This window comes from Lucilia sericata, unplaced genomic scaffold (assembly GCF_015586225.1).
Source record: "Lucilia sericata isolate MDLA Ls3-8-SP2 unplaced genomic scaffold, ASM1558622v1 Contig000725F_arrow, whole genome shotgun sequence".
Lineage (NCBI taxonomy): Eukaryota > Metazoa > Arthropoda > Insecta > Diptera > Calliphoridae > Lucilia > Lucilia sericata.
Window position 1 is genome coordinate 106330 of NW_023994724.1, and position 17745 is coordinate 124074.

Sequence of the window (17745 nt, forward strand, 5' to 3'; positions counted from 1 at the left end):
CTTAAGACCCTCTACAGCAGCGGTTCCCACCGGTTTTTACTTCGCGGACCCCTTGAGGAACTTATTTAATTTCGCGGACCTCCATACATATTTTGATATCTTATTGTTCTAAATAATTGTTCGTCCGAAAATTGACCTAGTCCATAAATCCCTAGGTCAAATAAATGTAGAGATGTCATATCTATAAAATATTCCCGATAGGTTTTTAATTGCATGGTTTTGAAGATAGAAAGACTTCTTTGTTGAAATGTTAACATGATGTTTAATTTTATGATCGTGAGATCTTTCATGTTCATTTTTCTTCAAGGTAACAAAAAGGTTTCTTTATCAAATATTGTCGGCATGTGCTTAAGGAGTTACGTTTCAAAAATGTATTGCGATTGCAGAGGGGTAAAGTGAGCTAAGTTTTCGGGAAAATAATATAAGAAAGTTGGACTTCATCCATGTTGTTGTGGAATGCATTATCCGCATAATATATGACATGAACACTTTTACTGCAAGGTTTTGCCTACATATTTACGCGAAACGCTATGGATTTTCTGATGTTAATTTAATAATATTGGTCGATAAAATCAAGTTAAAATCTTTGTATCACGTCGGAAGGGAATATTTATATTTAAAATTAACTAAATTAACGTATTGAAGGTGCATAAAGAGTCACCTCAGTTTTTGAAATATATAATTTTAGTCCTTACAAACAAGAACAATTTTGCTTACAATTTGACAAACTTAAATCTGGTATAAGCTTGTCTTTGAATTATGAAATGTGACCTAACTTCATAGTCCGGAATACCAGTATCCCTTATTTAATTGTAAGACAGATCATTATCCGTCTGAAATAAAAAACATTGTTTCACTACATATACAGGAAATAAAAATTACATATCAGGCAATATCTTACTCTATATACAATATAGAGTAAGATATTGCCTGATACAATAAATTTGTAGGGCCTAGCTTCTTCCTGATAAACAACCGAAAAAATAAAATTCAAAAAGTTACCAAAAAATCTGGGATTATTGCATAAAAGCAGAATATTGTTTGTCTTCGCGGACCCCCTAGGATTTTACTACGGACCACTAGGGGTCCACGGACCCCCATTTGGGAACCGTTGTTCTAAATTATCAACAACTTTTATTGAATTAAACTTCAAATTTCACTTTACATTAAATATTAGTCATCAAAAACATAAATGTCTAAACACTATTTCCATTGATGATTAACATGTTTTTTTTTTTAATATTTTTCAAAATTTCTATTTTTATAAAATCATTTAAACAAGTTGTTAAAGTTATTAAAGAAATCTTATGTCGGGGCAGTAAATTTAAAGTACGTCATCATCATACTCTTCTGCAAAATCCAAATATCGAAACATATTGCTATCTATAAAATCTGTACGCGCATTGAAAATGTATAATCAAATATTATTTGTATCTTTTTCCAATATCTATTACTTATTTTTTCTTAAACAAAAATAAAATATTTAATGGGAAATTCTATAAAAACAAACAATTTGGAGAATAGATATAAAATTGTATCGAAAATAAAGTGAAAAACAAACTTATACAAGGAAACGAAATTTATGAATACAATTGAAACAGTCAAATTGTTAAATTCCCTTGGTAATGACGTAAAAACATTGAATACTTTTTTGTTGTTGTTGTTGATGTATTTTTTTGATCGTTTTTCTCTAGAATTTTAAGAAAATATTTACAAAATACAAAAAAAAAAGAATTTGACACTAAAAATAACTAGAAAAAACCAAAATGTTCACAATTTTCTACCACTACATAGACAAAACCCAAATAAATGCAACAACAATTTATTTATTTTAAATAAGTTTTTATATTCCTAACGTAGAGAGAGTGAAATAATGAAAATTATATTGTGGAAATATCCATATTGAAATATCCCACTGATCCCATTAATATTGTTGTTTAGTTTCCTCTCCAAATATCATGCCATAGGCTAAAATTATTACCCCACTCTGTAGCCCAAATACTCTCACTCTCTTGTCTTTCAACCAGAATAAGTCAACTATTCTCGTACATACGATTTTATGTTTTTTTAATTTATTTTTTTTTAGAATCGGCCGTAAAGCAGTTTTGAATTAGTTGCCAGTTTTCCAACTGCCACTGGGTGAAGTGTATGATTGCATGTAGATGATTATTTCCTGCTTCTCTAAAAGGATACATTGAAGAGAATAATATTTTTCTAAAAAAACTGTGTGCTCTAGAAAAGGACTAATGAATTAATTTTACTTAGTGTTAAACAAACAAAAAGGAATAGAAAGTGTTCAAGAAACTTTAATTTTTTGAGTTCCTTTTGAAAATTGAATCTAAACTTCTTCGCTGTCCGACATTAATTTAGTTATATAAACAAAGGAAGCTTTTTGACAGATCAGTAGATTCTTTCATTTTTCACAGGACCCAGTAAAATTAACCCTACATGTCCAATTTTGCAAGATCACTTGAATCAAAATGTGCTGATTTTTGGAATTTCAGTACAAATTTCAAGGTTGAAAGAAAATATATGATGGGAATCAGGAATAATTTTCATCATATAAAAGCATTAAATACAAATCAGTGGTTTAATATTTGCAATTTAAAACAAAAAATAAAAAATATTACATTTTATTTTTTTATTTAAAAAAGAATTCAATTTACAAAATAAAATATAATATTCTTTAATTTTTTTTTAATTTGAAATTTTTTTTTAAAAATGTTTAAATTTATTTTTAAATTTTTTTTTCAATTTATTTTAAATTTTTCAAATTAATTTCATATTAAATACTATGTTGTTTTCAGACGTTAACTTTTTTGTAAAAAAAACTAATTACAACAACAAACTTATGTTGTTGTTGTTTTATTTTTTTACTATGTAATGACAAAAATTATTATTTTTTTTGGCTTTATTCGGAATTTGGGTCAAATTCCCCTTATATATGGAGTGATTTAGCTGATTTTAAATAGGAAATTGCTCGAAAACACGATCGAATTATTGAAGATTTGGATCCCGAAGTTATCTGGGGTTTTCCTAAAATATATTTCAACAAACATACAGACAGACGGACATAGCTTAATTGATGCAGAATATAGATATGGACAATTTCGTGTCGAGTCACCCAACTCTAAAAATCGATTTGGATGAAATTTCAACCAAGGTTAGTACTATTGGATAGTAGGGCAGACACAAATTTTCAGCTTTATCGGTCAAGAGTTAGAGGGGGTGACCACAAAGCTCTTAAAGGAATTGGTTCAAGCGTTCTTTTGAGCAAAAAACAACAAAAATTTCCATTTTGAAAAAAATAGGGGAAAATTTAGTACCAAATATTGGAAAAAATCTTATTCTCCAGTTGTTTTTTTTTTTCATTTTATTTATTCTTTATTGAATCTTTCTTATGTAGAAATTTACAATAAGTATTAAAATCTTAACCTAGATTATAACTAACGTTGTTATTGCCGATGCAATTTCAACCAAAGTTCTCGATAATTTGATTATCTGGCAAAATCCAATGTTTCCGTTATTCTCAGTCGTCTATGACCCTCAAATGACAGCAACTCCCTGGCAAGGGGATTTGGGTGATCCATTAGTTTCGACAAGTAGGTTAAACAAGAGAATTTGATCTCCTCGCGTATTAATGGGGACATTGAGATCCCTATGAATATTACTATTGCGAATGTACCACGGGGCACCTGTTATTGACCTTAACAGTGCTGACTGCTTTCTTTGTAATTTTTCACCATTACATGAGGAGGCTGTTCCGCACAGTTGAATGCCGTATAGCCATATCGGTTTTATAACTGTTTTGTATAAAAGCACTTTGTATTCCAAGTCTAGAGCTGACCGTCGTCCAATTAGCCAGTACATTTGAGCTGACTTTAATTTTATTTGTGTAACCTTGGCTTCAATGTGGTGAGTCCATGTTAAGCGGCGATCAAGGTGGATACCAAGATATCTCACATGGCTTTGTTCAGGAATTTTTATATTGTTTATCTGTACGGGAAGACAATTTTCTAGTCTTAAAGAAAATGTAACGTGAGTATTGAAGGGTTATCATGTATGCTTACAAAAGCGGTATCATCCGCAAATGTAGATGTGTGAGTCAGAGCGCTCGTTGGCATATCTGCAGTATATAAAATATATAGGAACGGACCTAGAATACTCCCCTGGGGTACTCCAGCAGATATTTTTCGACGTGAAGAGATCACATCTTTAGATCTGATTTGAAAAGATCTTTCATATATATAATTTTTAATCAGTTTGTGAACATTCGCAGGTAATAATATGATAATTTTGTGTATTAGTCCATCGTGCCAGACATTATCGAAAGCTTGAGAAATATCTATAAATAATGCTGATGCCGATGTACCTGTTCGATAGTGCTGTGCTTTCTTCTGAAACCAAACTGATGGTCAGAAACAATGCAATTATCGTTAAGGTGTACTATAAAGCTTTCAAGCAATAACTTTTCAAAAAGTTTTGAGAATATAGACAACAGGCTAATGGGACGGTATGATGTCACTTGAGTGACATCTTTTCCCGGTTTTGGTATCATAACAATTTCGGATACTTTCCATGAGGTAGGGAAATATCCAATACGTAGCATCGAGTTAAAGATGAACAAAATATTATTCTCCAGTTAAAAAATATTAGATATCCCACTCGTATCCCATTATCCAAATCGGAAAACATTTTAAAAGTTGGGTCACTTGACACAAAATTGCCCATAGGTATATACAGGTAGATAATTATATTAATTTCACTATGAAATTTAGCATAAATAACTTCTATAGAAATATAAATCCTTCCACCAAATTTTACGAGGTTCGGCCCATATTAAACCCTAACACCCATATAAAGCATCCTTCAGAAAATCAGTTTTTGAACAATTTTGTATTAAGAAAATTATTAATAACGTCGTCATATGTTAAAGGATTTTTAAAAACAAAGTTGTGTTTTACTCATGAACAGACATAGTTTTCTAATACATTTATAATAGTACGGTTCCTATATAGTAAAATACTTTGTTCCAATCTCCAAATTTTAAAAACCGGTTCAAAACTAAAATCACAAATATGTTTGCCGATAAAATGCACACATATTTCTCCAGGTTACCCAAACACATATATGTCATTGTAAAGGTCTCAGCTTGTGCTTTCTAAATCCATGAAGAAACTTGGAATCGGTTTAGATTCAACTAAGTTCAAGACTTATAAGTGCTTAAAAGTACAAAAAACCGGGTTTTAACCTTATCTCTAGATTTTATAGGTGTTTGGCAAATTTTAATATCAAACAGCTTAGGACATGATAACGAATATTTTCGGTGAATTAGTTCAATTGATTTTTCTTACTTTCAACCTGAGCGTGTTTTAGGTAGACAGACAGAATTTCATAGGGACCCGTAATATATACATACTTTGTTGGATCTCAGATTAATATTAAAAATTTTCAAAAAAACAAGATCACAATTCTTAAAAAATCCGATAATTTAGTTTATAGTTTATAGGGTAGTAAAATTGCCGTAATTACAAAAAAAAATGATATACTTATTTAAACCTTTCTCACGAAGTAAGAACATTAATCAGAAGTAATCCACATTGGTGATTATCAGAATTTTTGGTATGGACATCTAATGCTTTGAATTTATTTTAATAAAAAGATGTGCTGCAATAATCTGAAACATCTAGAATAGAGGGACGGACTAATGTGAAAAATGTTGGGTATTCTGCAGCAATAATAAATATTTAGATGTTTAGAAACTTTATTGTAAGAAATTATGAACTTAATATTACAGGTCAATCAGGTAGAAAGAAAAGCCAAATCAGACCTCAATCACTGAATTAGTTGTTTGTGAAAAAAAAAAATTATATATTCGTACATACATATACATTTTAGATAATAAATTAATGTCAAAATTAGACAGCATATTATTTTATATTAAATTATATGCTTAAGTGTACACGTAAATATTTTGTTATTTCATATAAGAAACAAACAGCAGATAATGATTGGGTGGTATAGCCCATATGAGTACCCTACATAAAACTAAATAAAACCAAAAATAGACAATAATAACTTGGACACTAGGATTATACGTATAGTTACGATCTGTCACCTCACTTAGTGCACAAAATATGGATTTTTTTATGGACCACAAACAATTTATAATTGTAGCTCTTGATGTTCCACCAAATTCTATGCCGACCGGTCCATATTTTCACCAACCCCCATTTGTAAAGCACCTTGACGTTGCTCAGCAGTTGTTGTGGAAACAATATTTTTAATACCGATATTTTTCCGAAAATTTTGTTATCAAAAGTGGGATATAATTTAATCGGACTTGTTATTTATAACGATATCGTTTTCAATATTTCCAATAATCCCACTAGTTAATCAAAATGTTCCATGTGAAAAGTTTTTTCAAGAATGCAAATAAGTATATTTATAGAATTCCAGGTGAGTATATAAGGTGTTGCAAATAGCATGACACACATATAAAATGCCGAAGAAGAGACATAAAAGTGACTTTTTCATCATCTAAAGCTACTAAAGCATTTTCTTTTATATGTACATATGTATATTTCTTATACACTACATCATCGGTGAGTGGGTAAAGGGGTTAGTGGCTGATGTTTGTAACTTGCAAAAATTTGGTGTCACTTAATTATATAAGAAGAATGAGCTAAATATCAATTATGTTATTGAAAGATCATTTAAAATTTTTCAATATACCTTAAAGTTCAAAAATCTTTTTAGAACCTAGATCCTATTTGCGGCTTACCTCCGATCCATAATTTTTACTTAGTTCTATGAGATAGAACTAGAACTAAAGTTCAACAACTGTATGTTCCTATAACTTTTAGCGAAATTATATATAATTAAATTTATTTTCAATTGGTGTAAGTCTTTCAAAGGTCGCATTTGACCTATTAAACTTTCCTAATTGTTTTCTTTTCTTATTTTTTTCACTAAATTTAAATATAGACTAAACACAACAACAAAACAGCAAATCATATAAAAAAACTCTTTTAGATTCACATTAGAACATAAAACAAAACAACAATACAGCAACAACAAATAACAGAATAAGCAGATACATAAATGTTTGTATTGTATATACATTAGACCTGCTCTTAAAATACCGATTCTTTTACAAATTTAAAGATTTTCACAAAATTTTCAATCGATTACAAAAGGTCTCCTGATAGTTTTGAATTTGGTATTAGCTAGTTTAAGATAATATTCAAGTCATTTAAAAAAGTCAGTTTTCAAGGACAGGCCTAATTTATATAATATTTCTGAAATATTCTAAAAAACATAGTATTTAATACAATACGAATAGTATTAGGGTGCTATTACTTTAGTCCAAATAATAACCCAGCAAAAACTTGTTAATGACTTCTACTTACACAACAACTTACTTTTCATTAACATCTACATACCATCTGCATTACTTTTAAGTAGTCTAGTTATGACATAGATTTTATTCGAAAGTTTTTATTTGTAAGCGTTTGTCATTTAGCGTAAGCAATTACTTTTTTATTCAAGTGGTTAAAAGCACACGAGACCAAGGTACGTCTGCCGTGTCGCCAATTTGTTTCTGTGCGTAAAACAAATCAACTTTTTAACTCCATATTTATAATAACTTACTTAAGTACTTATTTGTAAGCGTGTGTGGTAAGTAACATCCGTCATCGTCGTGTTGAAATAATGAGTTAAAATGCCAATAAAGATATATTTTTGTGCCACAAATTGGTTAGGATAGGAATCCAGTGTGAACACAATTGTGTTCTCAATGATGACAGCACCTGTTAACCTAAACCATTACTTTTCAAATTAAATTTTTGATGTAATGCTACTGAACATTTTGCCTAAATCTGACAATCTTTCGACGTATATAGAAATTTAATTAACAGAAAACTGCGAACTGTTAAATTTGAGATTTTTGAACGTGTGATCAAAAGTTTAAATTTTGTTCAAAAAATGGATTAAAATGTTTCTTATAATCATATTTTCGCTTATTTTGAAACCACGATAGAGTTCGGTCGGTAAGAACTCTACAAATATTCTCTATCGAATGGATTATATATCCAGAAATCATATCGTAAAGTTGTTTGAAAATCATTTGACCAAAGCCCCTTATAAAAACACCGGAAAATTCTTTAACATGCATAATTGACTTGAAAAGTTTTATATTATGTAGACTACATCAAATCTATCAATCTATCTATCTATCTATCTATCTATCTATCTATCTATCTATCTATCTATCTATCTATCTATCTATCTATCTATCTATCTATCTATCTATCTATCTATCTATCTATCTATCTATCTATCTATCTATCTATCTATCTATCTATCTATCTATCTATCTATCTATCTATCTATCTATCTATCTATCTATCTATCTATCTATCTATCTATCTATCTATCTATCTATCTATCTATCTATCTATCTATCTATCTATCTATCTATCTATCTATCTATCTATCTATCTATCTATCTATCTATCTATCTATCTATCTATCTATCTATCTATCTATCTATCTATCTATCTATCTATCTATCTATCTATCTATCTATCTATCTATCTATCTATCTATCTATCTATCTATCTATCTATCTATCTATCTATCTATCTATCTATCTATCTATCTATCTATCTATCTATCTATCTCATTTTGAGGAGCAAGTCAGACCCTGACCTCGTTAGGGTCACACCATTGTTGATCTACTCTTTATTCCAAGAGGCCTCATGGGATTCTCCCTCCCATATTTTTAATTCTCGTTGCGTCTTTCACTGCCGACTACTCCCGAGTGATGCAAAGCTTACTCGGTTAAAGCTCTATTACAATCCAACACCCTCTTACGTTTAACTTGATCACCTGATAACACCCTAATTGTCTTCTGTAGGTAAATATGTATGTTAACCCCTATTGGCGCCATATTGATTCAAATTCAATTTATGTAAACCGTTATTGCTCGGAATTCTGCCTGAAAGCTAGTGTGTTAGTGTTATTAGGAATACGGTAATATATTTCTGGATCTTTAATATAGAACTCCAAGCCCGTTTTGTCCCCCCGTTTACAGCCATCCGTGCATCAACGGATTAATACGGGTATTTCTTCGGATGTTCCGCTTGGCCATGGCATTCTAAATGGGATGAGTGTTTCAGAGTTCCCGACATATTCCGTGTGTGGTATAGCCTTCTAATGTGTCCACAATATGTTAATTAGCTTTGGTCAGTTCGCCTAAAGTTAAGAGCCTTTCGGGTGTAACCAGATTAGATTAGACCAGATTATTGAAGCATAAGTTAAAGTAAAGCCAATGTGCCAAGGCTCCATTTCATGCCTATGGTTCTTCCACATAGAGCTCTCCACCGATGTTGATACTATCCTCTTTGTGGTGTCTCCATTTTCAATTTCCGATCAAGTATTACACCTAACTACTTAACTCTCGGTCACCGGTATATTCTTGCCAAGGAAACAGGGTTCAATAATAAATTTATTGAACCCTTTATTTTTTCAAATTAAACATTTTTCTAATTTGGACCCAGAAACGACTTTACTTCTAAAGTTTCTGTTGATGATTAGAATTTGTCTGTTTATTGAAATAATACGATTAATATATGGCAAAAATTATAACAAATTGAAATAAACATATTTTTGGAATCATGCTAATGTACATATAATGCATATATACAATGTACAAACACCTTGAGTATATAATTTCATACATATTTTTGAAAATTTTTCTAAAAACACAAAACAAAATTTTTTAATATGTGAAATTCCTACAGGGTGTTAAAAATATTCAATTGCTGCCTGCTGTTGTTTGCTATGTTTCGTTGGACTCGAGAGTATATTGACTTAAATAATTCATATAAGAAATGCATATATTTCTGGTGTAGATTTTATTTAATTTTTCTTTCTTGGTATATAAGTACAAGTATATGTTCCGATCACAGGCCGTTTTTAATGGATAACTTATCTACATTTCGCTTCCAAATTTAGAATTTGTTTGTTTCATTGAATACTAAGAATTGTGTTTAAAATGAACAAACATAATATTCTATTTTTAATAAAACAATTTTTGTTTAAAATATGGGTCATCTAAATATAAATTATGTCATAAGTTTAATGTTTAGAATATTGTAGTTTACCTTTAGCGATTTATAATGTTGTAAACAATCACTTTTATAGATTATTGGAATATAATGAGACAGATAGGAAATTTCTTAATTTATTCAATTATAGTAAATGTCTTAAATAATGTATAATAGATAGTTTAATGGATAATTAGTATTTACAAATACATATGTATGTACACTTAACAATGTTATCAAAATAATACCTTAAATACCACTAGAGACTATTGGACTTCGAAATACCGTAGTTAAATTAATTAATGAGCTTTACAAACGACTATTTGCATAACATTTTATTTTAGTGTAAGGATTCAGTTTAATTCGCGTACAAAAATTAAGGGTACTTGTGTACAAACATCTGTGATACACAATCATTATATATACATATGTATGTTCATATGCGCTACATAAATACGTGATATCATATCTCACTTGTTCAGATTAGTTTGTATATTAAGGTGGTTTTTATTATTACTTTATATTTGTCATATCATTTCAGATTTTTGATATATTAAATTTTGTTTAAATGTTCTCAATTATTATCCCGGTCCTTCAGATATGGCTCTTCATAATATTCAGATTGTTTTTGATAAATAAAGTAAATTTTCAGATTTTAGATAATTTCCCAAAAACATTAAACATTTGTATATACAAATTAAAATCTCTGATGTTATGACATAGATGTCTTGTGGTTGCTACATTTTGGTCGTCCATCAATAGTCGCCAAATATCATATCTATTTACTTTGATAACGTCTTTCACATGCCCCTAGTGGCACTACTATCCATTCCATCGAATACAACCTAACAATTCCTAAAAAATGAGGTCAAATCAGGTCTTACACAATGTTCCCTAAGTTAGTTAGTTAGTTAGTTAGTTAGTAGTTAGTAGTTAGTTAGTTAGTAGTAGTTAGTTAGTTAGTTAGTAGTTAGTTAGTTAGTTCGTTAGTTAGTTAGTAGTTAGTTAGTAGTTAGTTAGTTAGTTAGTTAGTTAGTTAGTTAGTTAGTTAGTTAGTTAGTTAGTTAGTTAGTTAGTTAGTTAGTTAGTAGTTATTAGTTAAGTTAGTTAGTTAGTTAGTTAGTTAGTTAGTTAGTTAGTAGTTAGTAGTAGTTAGTTAGTTAGTTAGTTAGTTAGTTAGTAGTTAGTGTTAGTTAGTTAGTTAGTTATTAGTTAGTTAGTTTAGTTAGTAGTTAGTTAGTTAGTTAGTTAGTTAGTTAGTTAGTTAGTTAGTAGTTAGTTAGTTAGTTAGTAGTTATAGTTAGTAGTTAGTTAGTTAGTTAGTTAGTTAGTTAGTTAGTTAGTTAGTTAGTTAGTTAGTTAGTTAGTTAGTTAGTTTCAGTTTAGTTAGTTAGTTAGTTAGTTAGTTCGTTTCGTTCGTTCGTTCGTTCGTTCGTTTTCGTTTCGTTTTTCGTTCGTTCGTTTTTTTCGTTCGTTCGTTCGTTCGTTCGTTTCGTTCGTTCGTTCGTTCGTTCGTTTCGTTCGTTCGTTCTTCGTTCGTTCGTTCGTTTCGTTCGTTCGTTCGTTCGTTCGTTCGTTCGTTCGTTCGTTTCGTTCGTTCGTTCGTTCGTTCGTTCGTTCGTTCGTTCGTTTTCGTTCGTTCGTTCGTTCGTTCGTTCGTTCTTCGTTCGTTCGTTCGTTCGTTCGTTCGTTCGTTCGTTCGTTCGTTTCGTTCGTTCGTTCGTTCGTTCGTTCGTTCGTTCGTTCGTTCGTTCGTTCGTTCGTTCGTTCGTTCGTTCGTTCGTTCGTTCGTTCGTTCGTTCTTCGTTCGTTCGTTCGTTCGTTCGTCTTCGTTCGTTCGTTCGTTCGTTCGTTCGTTCGTTCGTTCGTTCTTCGTTCGTTCGTTCGTTCGTTCGTTCGTTCGTTCGTTCGTTCGTTCGTTCGTTCGTTCGTTCGTTCGTTCGTTCGTTTCGTTCGTTCGTTCGTTCGTTCGTTCGTTCGTTCGTTCGTTCGTTTCGTTCGTTCGTTCGTTCGTTCGTTCTTCGTTCGTTCGTTCGTTCGTTCGTTCGTTTCGTTCGTTCGTTCGTTCGTTCGTTCGTTCGTTCTTCGTTCGTTCGTTCGTTCTTTCGTTTTCGTTCGTTCTTCGTTCGTTCGTTCGTTCGTTCGTTCGTTCGTTCGTTCGTTCGTTCGTTCGTTCGTTCGTTCGTTCGTTCGTTCGTTCGTTCGTTCGTTCGTTTCGTTTCGTTCGTTCGTTCGTTCGTTCGTTCGTTCGTTCGTTCGTTCGTTTTTCGTTCGTTCGTTCTTCGTTCGTTCGTTCGTTCGTTTTCGTTCGTTCGTTCGTTTCGTTCGTTCGTTCGTTCGTTCGTTCGTTTCGTTCTCTCGTTCGTTCGTTTCGTTCGTTTCGTTCGCCGGCGCTTGTCCTCCTCCATCCAATACGAAGAAATGTACCTACCTAGCCCTCTATCGGGTCTGTTGTGCTCACCTTTACCGGTGCCTCATGTGGGAATTACACCCACAACGTCCTGTTTACCAATCTAGAACACTAACCTACTTTAAGGTAACATGTCCAATATAAATTTTGGTAGAGGGATTTATTTCTAAATAAAGAATTTCAACGTGATATTAGTGTTTATAAGTGAATTTTGATTATCTAGTCATTTTCTGAAGGGGACTTTGTGTGGGAACTAATGAGACCCGATCATTACGAAAATCAGCAGTATCATTTAGACTTATATAAAACCGAGTTTTGCTGATTTTTAGAGAGATACAAGAACATTTTATATACTTATGAGCTCAAAGGCCCAATTCGGGGGTACGGTTGTATGAGGGCTAGTCGAAATAATGACCCAATTTTAACTATTTTCAATAGGCTTCGTCCTTGAGTATGTGTCAAATTTCATCAAATTATCTTTAAAATTGCGTAAAATAGTTGGACGGACAGACGGACATAGCTAAATCGACTCAGAAAGTGATTTTGAGTCGATTGATATACTTTAAGGTCCAGTAAGGACCAGTATTTTCGGGTATTACAAACATCAGCACAAACGCTTAATACCCTCCCTACTGTGGTGGTGTAGGGTATAAAAATATCTAATATTGTTTATATACTTATGTAGATGAGTTAAATATTTTTTGTTTACAATCTGTTTTTTATGGGAACAGATAAAAAAATATTTATATATTTACGGATGATTACATGCGAAACGTAAAGTAATAAATATTAGTTAACACAATAAGTTTATGGAGATATTATCTGTGAAATCAATTAAGGAATTTATACTTATAATAAATAGATCGGACATGGTCGATTTAAAAACATCGATGTAATGAAACTAGACCTTCAACTCTCATTTAAGTAATAATAAGATTTTCTGAATATGCACATATTTACATATTAGAGACAAACTTCAAAAAAATACTTTCATTTCAGCAAATATATTTAAAGAAAATATTGAGTTCAGCTTTCGTGATATTTTGACACAGTTATTAATTAATCTAGTTTTAGATACAAATTAGATTCACAATCCGTTACAAATGAAATAAAGTAGTTAATATATGTTTCAAATTGTATTTAAAGGAACTGAGACAAAAGATAATACAAATACATATTATTTTTATCAATGATACGGTTTATAAAAAAAAAATACCGTAGCATGTAAATTTTCCCATTTATCTATTCCATGTTCAAGTATCTTCTTCGGTATGTGTACAAAAAAAGTTCAACACATTTCCCAATTATATGTACTTAGTTATCCACGAGTGCTTGAATAATCATGTAAATCATGTGTGGCATGGACATCGATTATTGTATATTCCTGAAATCGAATAAATTTTCGATTTACCTAGTACAACATTCAGTTACAGTTGAACTGATAAATTCCTTTACGAGCATAAATCAATAAAAATAAAACACTGGAGAAAAACATTTGTTATCAAATATTATCTATTATTGATATTCTACGTGGGAATTTCAACACGATGTGTTGCGAATCTATTTTAATGCAAATTGATTAGAATCAAACTAACATTCAGTTCCTAAACTCAATTCTATAGCTAAGGTTCGAATTAGCAGCAGCATTTATTTCAATGGGCTATTGGTCGGAATTAAAAGCCTGGCTGTTAAAGGACCCGGCAAAACTTATTCGTTATTTAGTTTTATTCATCTGTTGTGTTATTGTCATTGTGCAGGTATTTTTTTTTAAACGTTTATATTTTAAAATTATTTTTTTAAAACTTCTCACGTTTCTCTTCTAGTTATATGAATGTTTTTCAAAATTGGATAATCCGCCAATATCCACACATTCTTATTACAATTTAAATGAAACCATTGAAATGCCAGCCATAACAGTATGTCGAGATCCCCCCTATAAAACGAAAGAACTAAAAGTAAGTAAAATAATGTCGGTTATATACTTATATAGTAACTTCCAAATTTTGAATTTTACGCTTAAGCCCGTTCCTAAAGGGATTTTTAGGTTTTAGAAAAAATTATTTTAAATATTGATTTTGATTCATATTAGACAAAGTGTATCTTCCTAATCTTCGAAGAGACAAGTTTCCTGGTATGCTCTAATTGCCCTGTACCATCTCTATTTATAAGCCAAGGAATACTGTAACCATCAGTTCTAGTTCAGTTCAAGTTCAGTTCCAAGTTCAGTTCCAGTTAGTTTTTAGTTCAGTTCTAGTTGAGTTCTAGTTCAGTTCTAGTTCAGCTCTAGTTCAGTTCTAGTTCAGTTCTTAATTCAGTTCTAGTTCAGTTCTAGTTCAGTTCTAGTTCAGTTCTAGTTCAGTTCTAGTTCAGTTCTAGGTCAGTTCTAGTTCAGTTCTAGTTCAGTCTAGTTCAGTTCTAGTTCAGTTCTAGTTCAGTTCTAGTTCAGTTCTAGTTCAGTTCTAGTTCAGTTCTAGTTCAGTTCTAGTTCAGTTCTAGTTCAGTTCTAGTTCAGTTCTAGTTCAGTTCTAGTTCAGTTCTAGTTCAGTTCTAGTTCAGTTCTAGTTCAGTTCTAGTTCAGTTCTAGTTCAGTTCTAGTTCAGTTCTAGTTCAGTTCTAGTTCAGTTCTAGTTCAGTTCTAGTTCAGTTCTAGTTCAGTTCTAGTTCAGTTCTAGTTCAGTTCTAGTTCAGTTCTAGTTCAGTTCTAGTTCAGTTCTAGTTCAGTTCTAGTTCAGTTCCAGTTTAGTTCTAGTTCAGTTCTATTTTAGTTCCAGTTTAGTTCTATTTTAGTTCCAGTTTAGTTCTAGTTCAGTTCTAGTTCAGTTCTAGTTCAGTACTAGTTCAGTTCTAGTTCAGTTCTAGTTCAGTTCTAGTTCAGTTCTAGTTCAGTTCTAGTTCAGTTCTAATTCAGTTCTAATTCAGTTCTAGTTCAGTTCTAGTTCAGTTCTAGTTCAGTTCTAGTTCAGTTCTAGTTCAGTTCTAGTTAAGTTCTAGTTCAGTTCTAGTTCAGTTCTAGTTCAGTTCTAGTTCAGTTCTAGTTCAGTTCTAGTTCAGTTCTAGTTCAGTTCTAGTTCAGTTCTAGTTCAATTCTAGTTCAGTTCTAGTTGAATTCTAGTTCAGTTCTCGTTCAGTTCTAATTTAGTTCTAGTTCAGATAAGATAAAATATGTGTTCTACGCATACTACGACTCAAACATTCCCGAGTAGTCATTTGACTCCTACAGTATTAGTTCCGGTCTGGAATTGCATTGATACCGTAATGATATTGAGATATTCTTTTAGAATAGTCAAATAAACATTGTGGTACATAAGGCAATCAATAATTATTAGACCCGTAGATCCATACCATCACAAATGTATATATTATAACTTTGCTTAGACCGAATGTCTGAACCAAAAATGTTTTCTTCACTGAATAGTTAAGATTTTAAACGATAATCTCTTCTTTCTATTAATGTTCAAGTCCACTGATATTATTGGCGTTCTGTTCATTTCATCGTACCATAGAACCTACCAATTGCCGATAAGGTCCGAACAATATCTAAAATTATTTTATCGTATTTTAACAAAATTTCAGAAAATATCCGGTAATGACTGTTTACATCCAAAATATAGCAGTTGTTGGTCTGATTATCCCTATGACGATGTTGAATTATTGGAGTTTTTTACAAATTCAACTTTTAATGAAACTGAAACATTTTCCAAATGCCAATATGGATTAAATGGATTCGAAGAAAGTGAGTAGTTGTAGGTGAAAATAAAGAAATTTAATATTTTAGATTCCTAATTATCTTATTGAATAAAATAACAAGATGTGGAAATCACCAGTAGTTTACATTTTTATATGGGACGTTGTCATACGATACGACCAAAAATATCACTTAAACGAGCAAGTAAATCGACTGGCTATTCGATCATGTTGAAACATCATCTTACTAAGGAAGAAATTAAAACGGGCTTCTTTGAAAATCCGCCAGGTTGGCATTTATATATACATGATATGAGAGAAAATTTTACGGGTAAAAAATTAAAGTCATTTGTAAAAAAAAATTATTAATTAATTAATTTCTTATTTAGAGATAAATATGAAAGCTTCGGGACGTGTGGAATACGTATTTGCCGATATAAATGAGAATATCGAAATTAAATTACAGAGTCAGTATTTTTCAAATATTGAAACGAAACAAAATTATTGTAACCGAAAAGAGGGCTACAGTGATTTAAAGGTGAGATATGAAACGATTATAATAATTATAAATTCTAATATAATAATTGCTTAAAGTGTGGTGAAATTTGTATTTGGCATGAATTGGGTAGAAAATCAAATTGTTCGGGACCCTGGATGCCTGATGCTCATTGGCCTCACTGTTCGACTTACAAATCAATGATGAAACTTATAGGCGAATATGGAAAGTGAGAATTTCGAATTATGTTTTTGTTTACAAAATGAATTGCTTAAGAATGTCCTTTTTCCAGATTTTATAACAGCGATGATGATCGTGTCGACTGTAATTGTGCGCAACCCTGTGAATCGAGAATATTTTCCGCCTACATTCAAAATCGTAGAACTTTTGATTATGCCGAACCCAATACTCAAGTCTATATTTATTATACCACAAAATTAATATCCGTAAGGATTTATTGTAAATCACTATTTACTAAATATAAACAAATAATGTAAATTTCTATTTAGCAGATGATCGAAGAGCGACCAAGTTACGATACAACACAATTTATAGCCGATGTCGGTGGTTCTTTGGGTTTTCTTTTGGGTCTTTCTGTATTGGGTTTAATTGGCATTTTAGAACATGTACTTAATTTATGGTGGAGTTTAATTTAAAGATTTTTTGATATTAATTTGTATATATTTACAGATAACTCTCTTGTTATGCGGTGGGGTAATTAAGAAAATGCAGCATAAAAATGAAAAACATCTTAACGCCAATGAAGAATTGGATAAAGATTCGGAAACTACAGTTGATATCGCTACTATTTATAAAGCTAAATATTAAAAGAATATTACAATTATTAACATTATAATTGCAATGTATTTTATTAATATGATTAAATTTCCATAATATTACTGTTCAATAAATGTTAACTTTTGGAAAAATTGCATTTATCCCAAAACTAAATATCTTTAAAGATTATATTTGTTTTAATCCTTAGTACCTCAAGACTTCGTTCTTTCCCCTACTCTTTTTCTTATTTTCCTAAATGACCTTTT

At 31.1% G+C, this 17745-nt stretch overlaps 1 protein-coding gene across 1 annotated transcript; it reads left to right on the plus strand.

Moving 5' to 3' along the window:
• The first annotated feature begins 14177 nt into the window (after window positions 1–14177).
• On the plus strand, window positions 14178–17537 carry LOC119607664 (acid-sensing ion channel 4-A). The gene is made up of 9 exons (XM_037961717.1): window positions 14178–14279; window positions 14346–14477; window positions 16096–16255; window positions 16331–16537; window positions 16596–16744; window positions 16801–16931; window positions 16995–17148; window positions 17215–17328; window positions 17393–17537. The coding sequence occupies exons 1-9, from the start codon at window positions 14178–14180 to the stop codon at window positions 17528–17530; spliced, it is 1287 nt and encodes a 428-aa protein (XP_037817645.1). The 3' UTR covers window positions 17531–17537.
• Window positions 17538–17745: the final 208 nt, after the last annotated feature.